General features: G+C 40.7%; 2 protein-coding genes across 2 annotated transcripts in view; both read right to left on the bottom strand.

Moving 5' to 3' along the window:
• The window catches only part of LOC124405775 (neurocalcin homolog), a 100,756-nt gene that overhangs the window by 25,731 nt on the left and 56,164 nt on the right, over positions 1 to 18,861 (bottom strand). The gene's annotated exons all lie outside the window — the stretch shown is intronic.
• The window catches only part of LOC124405776 (neuronal calcium sensor 2), a 33,015-nt gene that overhangs the window by 13,456 nt on the left and 698 nt on the right, over positions 1 to 18,861 (bottom strand). Inside the window, exons 2-3 of the mRNA XM_046880953.1 lie at positions 11,606 to 11,724; positions 3,825 to 3,968 (exon numbers count right to left, since the gene is read on the bottom strand). Coding sequence (XP_046736909.1) covers positions 3,825 to 3,968; positions 11,606 to 11,716 — 255 coding nt within the window. The 5' untranslated portion in view covers positions 11,717 to 11,724. The remainder of the gene's footprint in view (positions 1 to 3,824; positions 3,969 to 11,605; positions 11,725 to 18,861) is intronic.

The following is an 18,861-nucleotide window of genomic DNA, read 5'->3' as shown; positions in this document are numbered from 1 at the left end:
TTTATGTATAGGCCATTCGAAATATTGACCCTTCAAAGTTCGGATCTCACCCGATTCCTATTTCTACTAGTAAAAGCCGTGTTAACTTCATGTTGAACTTACGTATTGCTTGTATACAGAAACGCGGGAAACCTGAAATCGGGCTTGTTTTACGTTAGTGTAATCGTATAGATCTGATAATCGTAGCCAAGAAATGTTTATTCGTATGCCAATTACAACAGAGATTCGAAAAGTTATTTCTTTTTCTTTAATCCTCCGTGGCAATATTTAAAAAGTTGATTATTCTTTCACCTTGGAGCTCGCTGCTCCAAAATTTCAGCAGACGACAGGGTGTTTGGACGTTATAAATTCACTCTGCATAGTGATAAATAAGTATATAAAATACATTAAGCGTGGGAAATCCAGCAGATGACAGAAAGAGAAAAAGTTTCATCAAGTTTCTCACAAAGGTAATTCCACAGTCCTTTCGACTTGGAGTGTTTTATGTATACATAGGTATAACCTAATCGAAGGAGGAAAACTTTTTACTGTTGTATCCTCGTCTCACTTTCGAGACACGCGAATCAAGAGACCGTCTTAAGGGGATGTGATATTCACCTCAAAAGAGGAATAATGTCTTCCAAGTATCGAAGTTTGTCACTTCATTTTTATTACCCAGTATTTTTACTACAATTATAAGCAAAAGCCGTGAAAGTCGGTGAGACGTCCGCCTCACTCCTCACAGATAGAGGCAGGTAAGACAAAAGTGATTTTTATCAATTACTTACCGACTGCATCGTTCACAAAATATAGCGCGCTGGTACTTTACAGTTTACGAATATAGTTAACCTAAGACTAGGGCAGAATTTATTAAATGGAATGCGAATTTTATTGCATTTCTCCTCGTAACGTTAAATTTTCACACATTTTTCATTTATTCCAAAAAGGATACTATCGATATTCGAATTCCTCCCTAAATGTAATTTCCCCGCAAGCTGGTAATATCGAACCCTGTAATACGGCTAGATTTTAATAACGTTGGAAATTTAATATTGTTTTTCTCAATCCTTCGTTAATACGTGGGGTTGTGGATTACGAGTTGGGTTAGGTTAGTCAGGGTGCGGTTAGGTTAGGTTAGGTTGGGTTAATGAACCCGTCGAACCGCGAAGAGAAAGTCAGAGGGGATAGGAAAAGCCCCATAGATGGAGAAATGAGAAGTGACGTTGAACGGAGCAAAAAGTTTGAATTGTATTAACGAAGACACAAAGGCAATTCTAATCAACGTCAGGCCTAGGATAGACAATTAAAACAGATACGCGAGGTAATTGCTGGTGGGTGCAGGTAAGTGCAGGGAGCGGATTGAGAAAGGAAACCACTCGAGACGACGAGGAATCGATCGGTTCCTTAACGCTGCTTGGGAAGTCCTGACGTACGCACGTGATAAAAATGAAAATAACAATAACATTAATAAGTTTTTTGTGCATGCATACGCATTGTGCTCGCTCCCCAGCAAAGCTTTGTGAAAATAATCAATGAACGAAGCATTGATCCTGCGTATAAGAAAATATTTGACAAAGGCTACCCAGGGTGAGTATTATAATGTTGCTTGGTGGGCGGCTATTATATAATAATATACTTACAAGCGGGTACGAAACACCTACAAAAATTTTATAAAAATAATACGGTTTACAATGAAAAAATTCAGAGTCAGGATAATAGTTAAAAAAAAAAAAAATCATGAACGAAATGAAAAATGGTAAGGGAAAATCATTTCTCGAGTTGGCGTGGAATATCTCATATTTATGTGTGTGTATATATATATGTATATATATATAAAATATAAGAGGAAGCTTCCTCTTATATTTGTTTTCTTCGTTTGAAAGAGACACTTTCTGACGTCGGATGGTCACGTATGGACTGGGAGATTGTGCTGACTCAAAATTGTTAAACATATTGATCTGTCGGTAAGGAGAACCGGACATTATAAAGGCAGACATGGCGCTGGGAGCTCGTTCGTTTGATTATATAATAACTTTAATAAGCTATTACGCGTCCGCGCATTTATTTCGCAAGTGAGAATACAATGCGTCGTTAAGAACGGTCGGCGTCAACGCAACGATCATAATTACCCGGGATTGGCAATCGGTTCTTGGATATACATGTATATAGTGTATTCCGTCCACGTCTTGCTCGCCCCTGGATCACCTCGTCTCTTCGGCGAAGAGAGTGACGCGAAACTTGCGCGATGCCACCTGCCTGCGAAATACTGGAATCCTCCCACACATGCACCGCGTTGGTAAATTTTAATTTTCCAATTCGCAAAGTGACGCTATAAGAAATAATTATGGATCGAATCGATTAACGATCGATCGTCGAATCGCACTTACGAGAAAATTTAAATCTTGTATTAACTAAACGAAGGCGAACAAGTTTCGTCGTGTCCGACAGATTTCGGCACGATCGAGCAAGTAAATCGAGTTTAAAGTTTTCCGGGTACGGATTGACGTGCGTCGTCGTCTCTCGTGGCATTTTGTCAAGCAGCCTGACATTTCGCCATGGCGGCGTGTTGTACTCTTATAACATACGCGCCTATACACCCATATACACGTCAAATGTTATTTGATTACCCAAATTATCTGGGAACGTTCGTACCTGTTATGGGGGAGCGTGCAGGGTGTCACCGCAAATGACTACAGAAGTATGGTAACGAGTATGCGATAATGAAAATGGGAATAAAAACGTTTCGACATAATTCATGGTGTCCAGTAGTTCTGGTAATGTCCTTGAATTTTTCTTGTATCCTGGAAACATTCTATTTTTAATGTCCTTGAATTTGTTACAGATTTTTTACTGGACACCATAAATTATGGCCCCATACCCGCTGTACTAGTTAATTAACGTTGGTTCTTTACAACTTATAAAATGTAAAGAAAAATGACGAAAAAACGAAATAAATAAATTAAAAACATTCGCAATAAGACCGATTGGTCGCTAACTAGGAGTAATTATTTTCCAACCGACAAGTCCGATTACATAAGTTAAGAGTTGTCAGCTGTCTTTATTCTCTCAAGTCAAGTACTTGTCTCTATTTTTTTAAAAATTTTTTTATAGTTTTCAAGTAACTCGGAGGAGGAAAGCGACACACTTTACAAGGTACACGCTTTAGGATTCCAGGTGCACTCCATCGGTAGCTATATATACATAAGCACGACGGACTGGGACGCAATTATCTCGGTATTCTAGCACAGCGCGTTTGTTTATTTATTTATTTATTCATTTATTGTTGGCCAGCATTCATTCGCGCACAGATTGGATTGCGCTGGGGGCATGTCAGAAATCGTCGTGTCGCCAAGAGGCACCCTGACTGCTGGTAGGCATATAGGTACACGTATAATAATAATAATAATAATGATAAAAACAAATAGCAAATTGCAAATAGCGTCAACGAAACGATAGTGCAACTCCTATACGTAAACAATATCTTATGCCGCTTGTGTAATCACGGATGTTGCCTGTAACTTCGTTCCATATATTGGGATACCGGTAACCAAGGTGACAATATGCATGTATATCATTTTTTACCAACTGCTACTTGAGACGGAAGAATACGAGAGGGATAAGGACCCTTTAGTCGTCACTAGGCTTGCCGAATTTCCCCTAAATTCGTTTCTTTCCTTACAATTTCGAAATAATTGGGAAGGAACGGAGAAACGGTGGAACCTTTTCACAAATTTCTCTTTCGGATGATTGGAAGAAGAGACATACTGGTTCTTTTCGAGTATAACTATGCATACAGGCGTAAGTGCATGTGCAACATATTACTTAAAATCAATGAAACCGATTACCTTGAAGTCGATGTACCCGTTCTTGTCCATGTCAAATGTGCGGAAGACGTGGTCGCAGAATTCCTCGGCATTACCAGAGGGGAAAAACATTTTGTACATGTCGACGAACTTGGCCGGAGTCAGCCTGCCGTTTGGACAGTCTTGCTGTAAGAAGAAAAAAGAAAAACATGAAGTGTGAAGTACGAAATACACATGTATTAATGAAAAATTGCAACGATCTGTTTATCGAGAAAAAAGAGGAGGAGGAAGAGGAGGAGGAGGTGCGACGGGGACGAAGTAACCGCGCAAATCCCATCAACTTCGATCGACAATCAATCAGAGAAAGGTCCTGTTTCCACGAAATTCCGTCATCTTTAATGACCGAGGCATGGCTTAATGGCTAACGACTCGAAGCCTCGGCGTCGGGCTCCTCGCCGCTTTTACCGCTCTCGCGTCTCTCGCCTCTCTCGACGCCAAGACCTTATCAGGTTTAACGCGAGGCGAAACGGGCTTCACACCCGTCCGACTCGTTGAACGTTCCATCCCCGAAATCCCCGAGCATTGTTAGCCTCGGCCTGTCCTGCACGGGGGACGTCTAGAAACACGGGTGTGCCTATCGATCATCTGGCACGAGCCTAGCCGCCACCCCGTTACGTTACCGTGACATTTTCGTCAGCGGTAAAACGCGACGGCGACGCATCTTTTTATCGCCGTCGAGGAAGGCGAGGAGGAGGACGAGGAGGACGAGCTACTCGTACCCGTGGCACAGCTTCGATTACGTAAGCAAGTGCTGACCGTTCCTGAATTGGTTCCTCCTCCACCTCTCCGTGCGATAGGTATACTGCTATATACTATATGCGCGTACATAGATGTGGCAATGATTGTAGAAATTGTTCCGACAAACGGGAAATCAATATTGATCCTGCGCATTGTATGATGTATACGTATAAGGTGTTTGTACCGCAGATTGCCAGCGAGTTATGCTTCTCACACATTCGAAGAAGAATTCAACGAGGTTACACTCCAAAGGATCGCAAACTCGTCGGATGCGGATCAACTCTGGCATCGTTTCATTTTCGATTACGTCTTCTGGTTTGTACGTGCAGATAATATATATTTCTAGACTGCGCTAACACCGTTGAATCGAACAGACTATATATACTATATTTTTTGCAACGTCTTCGAGTTATTTATTTATTTATTTCTCTTCTATTTCTGAACGCCTCAGATTTCCTCGAAAACAAGAAATATCTATAGGTAATAGCAGGCTTGGTAAAAAGAAAAAATATCACGTCGTTTGGCAAAAATAAGATAAGATTAAGTTGTCCTCACCGAGGTCCGCTTTCAAAAACGATTCACTACCATTGACACCTACGAGACGAACAACTGGAAGGCTTTTAGCCCATATTTTAACCCTTACATGACTGTAGGAAACATATGTCAAATTATGAGGGAAAGAACTGAAGGGCGTAGCAGTGACTTCAAGCTCTGACCCACTTGCTAGATGGAACTTTATTTTGTTTTCATTCAACTCGTCTATCACTTTTCCGTCTCCTTCTGCCTCACTATTTATCTTCATCTCTCTCTCTCTCTTTAGCGAATATTAATTGTGAGCCATTCTCTGTTTTTATTTTTACTTCGTTTGTCTTTTCTACGAGTATGTCACAATTGTAGTTAATTTTGAAGAACAATGTTGAAAAAATATTCGGAATAAACAACAGGCCAACTACTGGTTTATGGTTAATCTGACGTTACGGCCCATCAGATAACCATAGCTTTCAGTTCCAGCCACCTACACCTACACGTACACCTTAGTCTTTTTGAATTGCATTACGTTAGGCAGTGTTGGGTTGGGTTAGATTAGTTGGAATGCACGGCACTTCGGCATCGTTATCGGTTCGCAGATAGCAACGGAAACGGACGCGAGATCGTGAGGGCGAAAAGAAAACGGCAAACGATATTCGAGGTCGGTACGAAGCCGAGAAGGAGGCGCCCGCCGCCACTCGAGGGAGTCGTACAAGGCACGCGAACCTAATCCCCGAATAGAAAGCATTGAAGACAAAGCGGACGGACCGAGGCGAGTGGATTTTGAAATGCGGAAAACGTCGGAGAAGAGCAAAGGGGAGATACTAATCACTTAACATTTCAAGTAGGCAACGCAAAGATTAAACCGGGAGAGTTAAGGGAAAATGTATGGAAATTTATGTGAGGAAAACGAAAACGTGGAAGGGAAACATCAACGGTTTTAGCGGTTTTAGATCTGGATTTGCAATCGTAGCGATATGTTGTACTTTTAAAAAACGAACTACGGCGGAAAAAGTTACCCAGATTCTTTTACTTGTTCAGCAACATCGTTGCACGTTGTTTCGAAAGCTATTTGTTCAATTTATGTTTTGCCAAAAATATTTACCTAAATATTCAAAGTGTTCAAAGATGGCGCATGATCATTTAGATTTCGGCTTTTTCAATCGAATTTGAAAACATCTGAGGAAATAGGTATCCATGGAAATGAGCAGACTCTTTACTTTTTCAATAATACGCCCCGCTACTTGCATCATTTTATCTTTTTTGCCAACAATTTCTTTTTCCTTTTGTTTTTCGCCAACAGAGCCGCTTCGTCCATCGGAGGAGCTTACGAAGCTTTCTTATCTGTTGAGATCCTTTCAACGCCGTTACGAACTTGAGAGGAATCGACAACTGCTGTCGGGGTCGGGGTGAGAACATGAACGGATTAAGAGAACTCACCCCAGCCTCGCAAGTCTCTGTACAAAGGACGGCGAGTTTTCAAGACGGTATTATAATTCTGAACGAGATTACACTCTGCTTGGAAAAATCTACCCGCATTTAAACGAAAAAAAGTGGAAGAAGAAACAGAAAATATTAAAATCAAAAAACACCAAAAATCAGAAGAATTTTTCATCTTTCGGTATAACTTTGAACTCTCAAACTCGAGTATTTTACCGATTGACTAGCATGAATATGTAGTTTTCATCCTACGAGCATGATACTTTCTCTCATCATTTCAAAATCATTTCCATAAAGTTCCTCAAGCTAGAGGCACACTTTATTTAGAACAAAGAATTTCGCCCCCTTGTTTACCGACTCTGAGTAGAAATTTCCCACCGGCGTAAATATTTCCTTCCTCACCCTGCGCGTGTGTAAAGAGAGAGAAAGGGAGAGGGAAAGAGAGAGAGAGAGAGCCGCCACGGTGAGCTTATTATTCTCGGTTTAACCCACACCTGTCTTGGATAAAAGCTAATATACATAAATCCGCGTCAAGTCTACCGTAGAGAATAGGACGAGGAGGAGGAATGAGAGGTCGAAATTCAGGCGAGCAAAGAAGACGGCTATGGTCGTATCGATTGAAAAAAGCCTGCGGAAAATTTTCACGCAGCCGGCGGCTCCGTAACGTCGAACAAAAGTAAATAAATAAATAAGTAAATAAATATGAATCAACAACATAACCGAAAAGAAATCGCAGCGATACGAAGAAAATTCTCTTATTCTCCGATACTGTATATATTATGAGCATGAAATATCTGTGTCGCAGGAAGAGCCAACCGAGTGCCTCGCACATGCGGAAATGCGGTGAGGAATTTTTCCACAGGCCTTCAAAGTATACCGCGCGTGTTAAAAATCCGGAGAATTTAAAGAGGAATAAAACGAGGAAGCGAAAATATGATATGAAAAAATGTAAGACGCCGCTGGCGGAAATCGTTACAATACTACTCTTGCGATACCTTTTGCGTTCCTCGGCGTTTATTTTTCTTTACTTTACTTTACTTTACTTTACTCGGCGTAGCGAGATATTCATTTGCAGCCTTTACGTTGGTACAGTGAACTTGCACTCAAGTAGGCACAACAAACTTTTTTACCATCAGAGTTACGGAAAATGACCGGAATAAAAAACGGGAAGGTATGTCGAGGGTTGACGCGACCCGTTTTTCACTGTCCAATTTATTCATGACCACGTCTATCGTTTCGGTGTTCCTCGAGTAAGGAAGTAAAGAAGAAGAAGAAAGAGAGAGAGAGTCAAGGATCAGCCTGAAGGTTCATGCGGGGAAAGAACAGGATCTAGTCAACATTATGAGTCACACGATTCAGTTACCTAGAAATGGTGGAAAAAAAATTAAGGAATTTGTATGACGTATATAAAAAATGAACAAAAATGGTGCCGCTATAATAGTGGCTTCTGCGAATGAAAGGGTTAAGAATAGGGGAACAATAGAAGCGCAGGTGAAGAAGCAGATCGTGTGGATTCTATATTTGCTTCTCGTGCAATATATCAACTTGAAAAGATGTAGGTATGCATAATAACGCTTCGCGTTGTTTGAACAGTTGATCCGTTTCTTCTGCTGCTTCCCCGATGCTTACACTTCGGCCTCGATTAAAATGCACGTACATCCCCAGTAAATATTATTCGAAACGATATAGAGCGTGTATCAATCATACTTTTTCAAGATGATAATTTATGGCAGTGATCATTTATTATTGAAGCTGATATTATAATAGCAGGTTTTTACGGAATAAATGAATACTCAACGAGGGTTACCGCGTCGATGAACGATGAGGTCACATCGCTTTCAAGTGAAAGTATAATTTCCGCTGAATCGAACCGCGAGATCGTTCGGTAAAAATTTTGCAACATTGCCGAATGGTTGACATCGTTATGTCGTCCACACACCCAATATACGTTCCTTCACAATTGTACGGGTCATGGCCATACCCGAGAAAAACAAAGCGATTGCGTAATCCAATTGACCGCGTCAGTTCAACGTTATGCGGTAACGAGACGGGTAACTTTGGTCGGCGACGCCGAGTTTATTGCTTGCAAGCGCGACGATGTCATAGACGCTTGAAAAAAAATGATAGACGAGAATTCCAGCCATCGCATGTTTCAAGTTGCATCAGTCAGTGAGAGAAGAAACTAGGAATCAAAAGAGGCAGGTTTAATGTTGGTGAAAATTTTGTAACTACATAAGTGTGAGTTATGGTTAATTACCTCCATTTAGGAGGTTCGATCAGAGAAATAGATCTTCGTGTCTCAATTTTCTAGTGTTTTCAACAATTTCCCTCATGCTTTTGTTCTATTTAAATGACGAAAGAATTGTTCGAAATCTTGATTTTCCAAAGTAGTCACCGATTAGTATTCCTTCTAATCAGTGAAAACTTTGAAAAATTAAGATTTCGAACAATTCATCATTTTGATTTTATTTTCGGATGTTTGAAATTTCGATATATCGAACATTCGACATATTGACCCTTTCAAGTTTTTACCCCCACCCGCCTACAATACGTGACTATCATAGTAATACGCCGTCGCTGCTATTATACGTATATTCCGTAGAATCGAGGCTAAAAGCTTTGAATAGCAAATAGCTCCGAAGTTACGTTCTACCACAGATATTTTTATAATAACGGGGATAAGTACGAGGGGGGCGAGAGCGGGAAAGGTCTCGAGTTGCGGAGCGATCAGTTATACGGATGCAGTTTGAAAAAGAAAGAGTAAATAAAAAGTAAAAGATGAAAAAAACAAAGAAAAGAGTAGACGGGTTAAACGAAAGAAAGGAAAAATCGAGAGCTGAGAGGCACCCTTTCGCAAACGATGCAATTTCCGTGACAAAGAAAGTATCGCTGACGATCAGCCATATTTTCAACCGCTGTACCGTACAGGAAAAAATGAGTGAAAGGTGATACGATGTCCCAGAAATTGAATTCTAGTCCCTGATCATTCGATTCTAAAGATAAAACCGCCTATTCGCAACTTTCGTGTTCTATCCTGCGCCTTGTAATCGACTGATTCACAGCTATAATCGACTTGCACACAAGGTTGCAATTCTGTTTTCCATGTCGTAATAAAAACTGAATCCGACTTCGGTATGGTGTCTCCAAGGCGAACGTTTATTTCACGATCTCTCGAGATAGACATACAGCAACGCCGTTGCATTTTCAACTTGTAAAATGCACACGATGATGAAATTTGTGTTCTGATTACCGCACTGCACCGGACTTCAATTAGCCGTTGAGGCTCACACCGCAACCGTTGCGATATTCGTAATTTGTATATTTATAGCTCTAATTGGGGCAATTAAGAAGTCTTCACATATTGATCAGACTAAATGTCATCCTAACAATAATCCGATAAGGTAGAATCGATCCTGTTATAATCACGAAAGTGTACACTCGTTTTTCTCCTTCGCCTCAAAAGTGTACGTTTTGACTTTCATCGCCATTTCCCATCCGTCCTACTCCGATTAGATGAGGCAGGTTTTTTTTTTCTTTCTCTTTTTCGAGCATGTTAAAATTGTTTCGAGTTTGCCACGTACCGACACGAAATGGCACTGCACGATTAAAGTTAAGCCGCAAACGAGTTTTCACGAGTCAAGTTTACTCGCGGTTGCTGGTTCTACACCCACAGCTATCTGCAAATCAATGATCCGGCGAGCCAGTTTACTCCAGCACCGCGCGGTGAAAAAGGCAGAATTTTGAGGGCCGCTTTGCCCGGGAATGGGCAAAAGTTCCTCTACTAAATAACTGAGAAACCGCACCAACTTTCCACGGGTAAAACGCTGGAGACGCATTGTGCGTAAATAATTAACAGAGTTCAAAAGCAGGGATGCCAACAAGGATCGGTTCACAGTATCTCTCGCGAATTTTCTAGGATTGATGTGCAGAAAAAAAAAAAACAACAAATTTATACAGTAGGAGGAAAAAGTGAAGAAGATCGGTTTTCCAGCATCTTCCTAATCATACTGTGGCAATGTGGAACGAAAAAGGTTTAGAACCCTGCATAGAAGTGAAAGTGCTTCCATGGGAATATCGCGAGGGGGAGGTATTGCCGAAAGAGCTTTAACGAAGCGACGTGCCGTATAGAATAAATTGTAAAGCATAACGGATGCGCCCTAATTGGACGGTTTAAGCATTCTCTGCGGGATTGGGACGAGCTAGAATTTTGAAAGGAAAAATTAAGGACAGAGAAAAAGGGATTGTGATTAACAAAAGGCGTATGAAGGAATTCGAGGGTTCCTGAATCCCGCAGGATAACGTTCCACTTCCACACCGCAACATATACAGTGTGTGTAAAAAATCGGATTTCGTTTCGATAATTCACGCATTTTTTATTGTAAGAAAACGTTGTCAAGCCTAAATGAATTCCATCAACCCGAGCAGCGATTACAATCAGCGATGCTTGTGTTTGACCGGTGATTAGGAGGAAAAGCTCGTGTGCCACGCGAGCGAGATTAATTGAAGCAGTATTTAGTCAGTTTGCTTTGTCAACGAGAGTCTCGGTTTGTGGCGATGCTTTTAAGCCAAATGCTAACGTGACAGACGAGAGAAGTGAGAGGCAAAAATTGAAGCAAAATGCGATCGTTTCGTCTAACCAGGCTATACGCGAAAAAATATTATGGCTCGTAGAATAAAATTTGCCGCCCAATAAGCAATGACTGCAAAAAATTCCACGATTAGAATCTACGGCTTTACGCGTTGGAAAAGTTTTAATTAATTCTAAAATCCAAGCTCAAGTATTTGACAATTTCCAAACTATTTAGAGTCTCGAGATCTGGAAGCTGGATTTCTCTGAAATATGAGTCCCTAAATTTATCGGTCAACGACAGAGTATCTTGTGGATAATTAGGCCGCTAATGACGCAGCCTCTAACCACTTTCTGTCTCATCTGCGCTGGATAGACGGAACATCAATAAATCGAAACCGAGTGGGACTTGCGGCGGCCTCGTTTTGCAAATCTCATACGACGATGATCGACCTTTGAAAGAATCAAGAAAGTTGCATCGTCAACTGACCTTAAATCCTTTGTACCATTCCTTGATGGTGGCTTCGTCGTACCGCGTGTGCGACTTGAGAAAATCCATGTCCTCTTTGCTCAGCTTATCCTTGCTCCCGAAACACCCCATTTTTTAACCTGAAATTATAAAATAAGAATATCGTTAAATTTGCAGAACAAGTTCGTGTGCAATGTTCTTAAAGGAGGTAGGAGACTATTTCCCGAACATTATTTTGCCAAGGGATCCAAGAATGGCGGGCCATTTCCATCTAAGCAAATTCCACCAACGGGAAAATTGACGTTTTACGTCATGTTACTCCATATACCAACAGACTATAAAAATTGAACATTCGTGAATTACCGAAAAGCCATAATATTCGAGAAATGCACACATTTTTGTCTTCAACATCCCACTAGCACAGCAGTAACTTTGCGAATACCTTGATGGCCTCGCAACGAGTCACTTGATTGAAGGTGTAGGTATAAGTACGGATTGCGAACAAGGATATTATGTCATTCGTGACCGAATAAAAGGTACATTATAAACGCAAGCTTATACGCGTCTCACAATCAGTGTAGGTGTAATAGTATAAATCGTACTTGGCTGACCCTAAATGGAGAAAGTGGTGCCGACATGGGTTAGGTTATAGAACGAATATTGGCCAAATTGCGCAATACGAATAACGGGGTCGTTATACCTGTGACACAAGATACGTATGACAGAATATTTTTTCAACGGCATACAGGCTACGTTCTTTCGCATGGTTTGAATTTGATTGCTAGCCAGTTGTAGATTGTGCGTATATACATACATATATATATATTTTTTGTTCATTTCAGTCTGTGAGTTTTTTATAACGCGTAGAAAACAGACGGAAAATTTAGTGGCGTTCGCCCTGATGAACGCGAGCGAAGCTTCGTTCTCTTTGAAGCGCCCAGCTTCATGATTCGACAACATTCCTTTTTTTCTGTCTCATCTTTTTCGAAATGTTTTCACATGGCTACATTATTTTCACCGCAACTAATCGTTGGACTAGCAATTATTATAAATCACGGCGGAGACCATGAGACGGCAAAATATTCAACTAATAATACTGTGCATGCAAGTTTTGATTTGTGAATCAAACTTGTTAACGAGCAAAGTGAAAGAACGTTGCCTACTTATTCACGGTAACAACGACGGCTGCGACGGATAAGAATAAAATAAGAGAGAAAAAAGAACAGATGAAATGAAAAGGTGAAAGGAGGGAGAGGAGGACAATGTGGAGAAGAATTCGAGGCTGATAAGTTGTTTCTCCCTCTGCAGATGTCCCCAAAGAAATACCATTCGAATAGACAGAAGCCATTCGCGACAAGAGAGAAGAAAAGTAGATGAAAGAAAGAAGCGGTATAACGACGAGAAGACAAAAAGTCCTGCCATACGGCTCAAACGAAATCGATCGCATGCCTGATGGACTTGCCTGTGGAAACGCCATGAAATCAGCCCCTCGCCCTCTGATACTAAAAAAATAAAAGAGCCTGGAGAGTCAACCGCGACGACGACGGGCGTGCTTTTTTCGTAGACGGGCGCATATAAGTCACTAACACCTACTGGTGGCGTCTTCGGTATATGTATATACTCGAATGTATGTATAAGGAAGGCGTGCACGCTTTGTTCGAAGGAAAATCAATGCAGCTGGTTGAAGAAGCCGTCGGAATCGACGAAAGATCGCGTAGCTGGGATGCCGCCGAGGAATAAACGTGATGGACAGCAGCGAGTACCACGCGAGAAATGAAACGGAAGGCAGGAAAACGCCGGAGAAACAACGACATCATACCGCGTGGATAGTTACGTCATCATACATAGCGAAATATTTTTAAACGATTATTTGGACAGTCAGTCGCGGCGTGTTTCAAATATTTCTATTCACGACGTGTTGATTGTAACTTCAAGTTGCGAATCTATCACGATTTCCGATGATTCAACATTCTGTTGTAATTTGATATGATAATTTGATGGAATTTTTTCTCCTAACACCAAGTTACAGAGATAAAAGAAAAAAAAAAAAAAAAAAAAATTAGTCATAGGGAATAATAGCCGATAATGAAAAAAAGAAAGAATCGGTTAACGGTTGAAAAGTATATTTGCGAATCAGGTCCGTTTGTAGAGTGAAAAATATTTGAATGCTTATTTTTATACTTTTCTTTTTAAAGTTTCATTTCATTGCGTATGAGACAAACACAAGCAGTGCTTAGATTGATTTACGCAGAAGGGAGGCACAAAAAGGAGGAGTAGAATGAATAATAAAAGGATGACAAAAACGAACAGGATCTAGACTGTAGTTTTCTACTGCTCGTGATGTTTACACTTAACTTCCGGTAGTGATTATATTCTGAACCTAATGTAGATAGAGTGCGATAAGATGCATATCCAGTCAAGGTATTCAATAATATCGTAACTAAAAGTAAGTAGGGAGTAATACGAAAAACTTGGACAAAAGGTTAAATTTCACAAATTTCTGTTGCTTTTCCCTCTTAATTATACGTGGAGTATAACTATGACTAAAAGTGTCAATGATCGCGAAGATGATGCCTGTGCCGAATATTGTGCCGAAGGATACTAGATCGCGAATAAGGAGAGTGTCAGCAATAATTGATCTCGTCCCAAGTTGAACTATATGTATCACGTTTATTATACGACATGTAAATGTTACCAACAATTTACACAATTCTCCCCTGCAATGTAGGGATGAGCAGGTGTCGCCAGGGGGAAATTACGCGGTAAAACAGATTTATACCACAGCTCGAGGGAGGCTGGATGAATAATACGAGTAAAAGAAAACAAAAGCAAAAAGGTAAGGGCGGAAGATAATTTTCAGCGCGTGAAATATGAAAGGACACGATGAGTCTTGGTATGCGAGAGAAGCGAGATGAAAATGTCGAGGATAAATAAGAAGGAAACTGAAGCGACAAGAAGCAGACGTTTCGTAGGCAAAAATAGCGAGTCGAAAACGCGCGCGTGTTTCTCCTCACGATCAGTTACTCGAATAAATTGCGCGGGGATACAAATAAAGATAGTGTTAAAAATTCTCGACGGAATAATGAAACGGTTTGAAACAAGACCAAGAACGTAAACGCGTTCACAATCACGTTATATATATATATATATATGTATGTATGTATATACGTAAGAGGGAACGATATATTTTTAGAATCCCAGCAAAAGATATTAAACCACCAGTAGCGGAAGGTATGAGCGGTTGCAGGGTCGGCTTGCAGGGAAATGTGCTGTGTTTATGATGATGGTTTAACGCGTAGAACCGCACATGCGGCAAGATCCGGCCATCTGTATATATCGGACGGAAAAAAGGCCTGCTAGAGGCTTGGTGCACATTTATCGCATCAAAAGTGACGCTACAACGGCGCAAAGATTGAGTTTCAATGAGTAAGGATTCTGCGAGTAACGTAAATGTACCAGTCACTGACCTTGTTCCAATTATTCGCCATTTTTGGTTGAATCTGTTTGATCTTTGGTTCTAAAATTGCGCAAAAAAAAAAAAAAGTCTAAGTCCATCTAGCAAATGGTTTTAGTCATCTAGAAATTTGCAATTTATAATTTTGGAAAATAAAAGGGTCAATAATTGGGTGACTAGACGTGTCCATGACTGGTACACTTACCTTATCCAACGAGAACGTCAACCATCACTGTCGCACTCCACCGTTTCGGGAGGCCTATTCTAGCCGTTTAATCTCAGTCTTAATTAACTCTGAACCTGTAACCGCGGATCTGGATGGCGTGCTCGCAGGTAGATCCGTAGACACACATCATACCTGGCTTTCCTGCTCGCGGAGTATTTGACGTTTGACCTGAATACGTGCCTCCGGTTGACCGCTTCATCTACATACGTTGTGTGTCAGCAACGTACTCTTGGAATCAGGGGGGCTACGTTGGGCATACACGTAGCCTGATTGACGGATAAAGTTACACACTCGTCGCCAGGAACGTGTAACAAATAGTGAAAGTCGGCTTTGTCGCATTAAGACTTTCTCCGTCCGCATGCTGGACTATTTCTTGATAAGATAACGGGCGAACGTCTTGTTATGGTGGTTACTTTTTTCCTTTCAAGAGTGTAATTTGTTTTTTTATTTCTTTGTTTTTCAAACTAACCTAACTTTTTCTCGCAACTATTGAAATAATTCTTTCATTTCATATCGGTTACCATCACTCACATCATATTGCTCACATCAAGCATGTTACATTAATATGGGATGAGTGTGGATAAATTTCCTAAGTCGTAATTCCTGTTGCAATATTGTACTACTTGATGCCGATGACTAAGGTCAGTGCAAAATACTTTAACATATCAATAGCAGTCGGTGAGTAAAACCTGAAAGTCAGACGAGACTTGGTTGTTTTTTCCTTTGTCATGCTGAAATGGTTATTTAATCAGTATTGAGGAGTATGAGAAAACGAAAATGAGGGAAACTGTAAATTCTTACGTTCTCACGTCTGCAATAACAGAAGCTAAAGTAGAGGATGGAATACCAAAGTAAATCATTTAGTGCCAGTAACCATCTGTCACCTGACCTTCTGCTTTTACCAGATTTTCGGGTAATCGATGGATCGTTCAGTTTGGCTCAATTTGAACATCTCGAACAATAAGGCGCGAGACAAACCAAATCGCGAGCACTTAAATTAGCAAGAGTTGTTTTCGAAGTATAATTAGTTTGTTTTGACGACGAAGGAATAAGTAAAAGATAAAAATAACGGAAATGTTTTCTGAGCTATCGTCTATAATCCGGATCAATCTATGTAACAAAAATAATCACACGTATGTAATTCATATCCAACATGCTGTGTATGATTCGATTTATCAAATATTATTTTATCATTAAATTTGAACGTTACCGTTGACTTTTCGTTCAGTCTCCAGCTGACGTGATCGATAATGATTTTCGGCATTAAGCAGCTCCTTTCAATCTCAAATAATCTTACAGATTGAAGAACGAGAAGGATTCAGACAATACGAAAGTACAAAACTACGAGTAGTATTGAGTAAGATCGAGTTGAATGTAATTCGCAGAGACAATCGCATGCAGATTCTTCGTCTGCAAGTTACCTTTTCTCGTTATTATACGCCATTTTTCCTCGGCGCGATCCGCAAGCTCTGGCTAATCACCGACTGGTTTATCGACATAAGACGAACCCCATAAACGAGGAAAATGAAGTAAAAAAGAAGAAACTGAAGCTTTCAACTTCGGCTCAAACACCGATCGAGCTGACAGATGATGCGCAGATCTTGCGGCTTCCGTTCGTGAGAAGAAAAACAATTTCTTGGCTGAGCTTTCACCGCTTCCGTTAGCTGGCTGGAAATTTTTTTTTTCCCCGTCAGGCAAATAGGTTTACCTTAGCCAGTATTCGCTCTGTCAACCTAATATCGAACCATCGAACCAACGCCTCTGCAAAAACTCGAGTGAAAAACTTTGGTAATACTGAAGATCAAGTCGGAAACTCGAGTTACGCGCGAGCTTCCCAAGATTTGAATATTGACATCAGCGACTCGTCACCGGGAAGTTATACCCATTGTCCCTTACACAACCCTCTGACTTAATACTGAAACCGTTTGAACAGAAGATGAATTAGTCCGTCTCGAAAGTTCGCTTCTGACAAATAACTTTCATTACACTGTCCAATGAGAATGGACTACTTTCAACAAATCACAAATCGGAATTACAACAGACTTCGAGAGGAGATATTGCTTAATAAACTATTTCGGAAATACTTGAAACTTTAAATACTTAGGAATTTCGCACGTTTGCTCCGAGCTGATGGTTAGAATCACCGGACCGATGCATCATCCCTCGCTTCAAGATGGTGATCAGGGATACGTCACCGAGTCCACAGCAGCGGGGTATCGATCTTAGCATGATTTTTTTTTCCTTTCTACCGTGCAACGCGCTGCCCGTAAAAATGACTGGGCAGCTTTAGGTGTTTTTTGCTACTTCGGTCCGAGGTGCCCCTGTACTTCATCGCTTCAGTAGCTACGCCGTCATCCGAGTTTGATAAATTAACAAATATACGTAGCACCTGATAACTGAGCAGCTATGTAGGTGAAGCTGTCTGTGCCGCGTACGTCGGATGAAAAATTCATCGAACGCCTAGACTCGCCGACCGATAACCTTTGACTCGGCGGGAAAGCGCAACCTAGAAACGGTTTGGAATAATTGAAATATGCATTCGAATTGTTCTTTTTCCCTCCCGTTTGTCGGGGTTTTTTCCCCGCGTCAGAAATTACAGTCGTGGTGATTTCAAAATGTAAGTACATACGACTTACATACGTGCCGGATTCATTTTACCGATCATGCAATGAATCATGTATATATGTATATAAGCTTGCGTGATACTTTTTCGATTGCGAATTGCGATCGATAGACCGGATCGATTTGACATCATCAACCCACCCGTAAATCTCCACACAATTGATGCACAGGATATATAGGATAACCTTAGCTGTCAATAATCATGTCGGAATGTATAAGCCTATTATGTGGCGTGGCACCTCGATCAGAACTTGTTTCCTCCGTGGGTAAAAGTATTGCGAAATGATAGCAAATAGATGGGTTAAGTCGTTCTTCGATTAATCGTGGCATGATCAGGTGACACTTACGAGGCCAATGAAATTCGCGATTACAAGACATGTGTTAGATGGGCATTTGAATTATTTCTCGCGAAACTTGACCGATGACTTACATGATCTCTCAATCTACGACACGCCACAAAACATGCGAATTTGTCGGGATACGGATCCAGTATTTCAAAGATTCAAACACCTTTCAATTATTGTTTCGAGTATCTAGATTCTACCCGATGAAAAGATGCGAAAAATCGTAATCATCGATTCTGAAGTCATATTGCGGAAATGATTTCATTTGTAAACTTAATACAGCAAATTTTTTCGTGCAATTATAACCAGCCCAAAAGCCATTGGAGAAAACTCCGGGTTCGCAACTAGGCGTGACACTAAAAAAACATACAAGCGTTTCTCGATACAAGTTTACGTTTGTCACAGTGAATAATTTTCCTGGGTTATTATTTGTACAATTTCTCTTTCTACGTTACTGAATTTTCCCTCGTAATTCCGGTTGAGAAAACGGCTAGTGATCAAGAAACAATGAGAAAATTATTCAAATCATTCGGAATATCTCGAGCGGTTTTCATCTCACGGGATTTTCAGGTTCGTCCAACAAGTGAAGTCAACAGGCTAATCTAATCCGGGATATTCATAAGCTGACGTG

Source organism: Diprion similis, chromosome 4 (genome assembly GCF_021155765.1).
Source record: "Diprion similis isolate iyDipSimi1 chromosome 4, iyDipSimi1.1, whole genome shotgun sequence".
NCBI lineage: Eukaryota > Metazoa > Arthropoda > Insecta > Hymenoptera > Diprionidae > Diprion > Diprion similis.
This window is presented reverse-complemented; position numbering and strand designations above follow the sequence as displayed.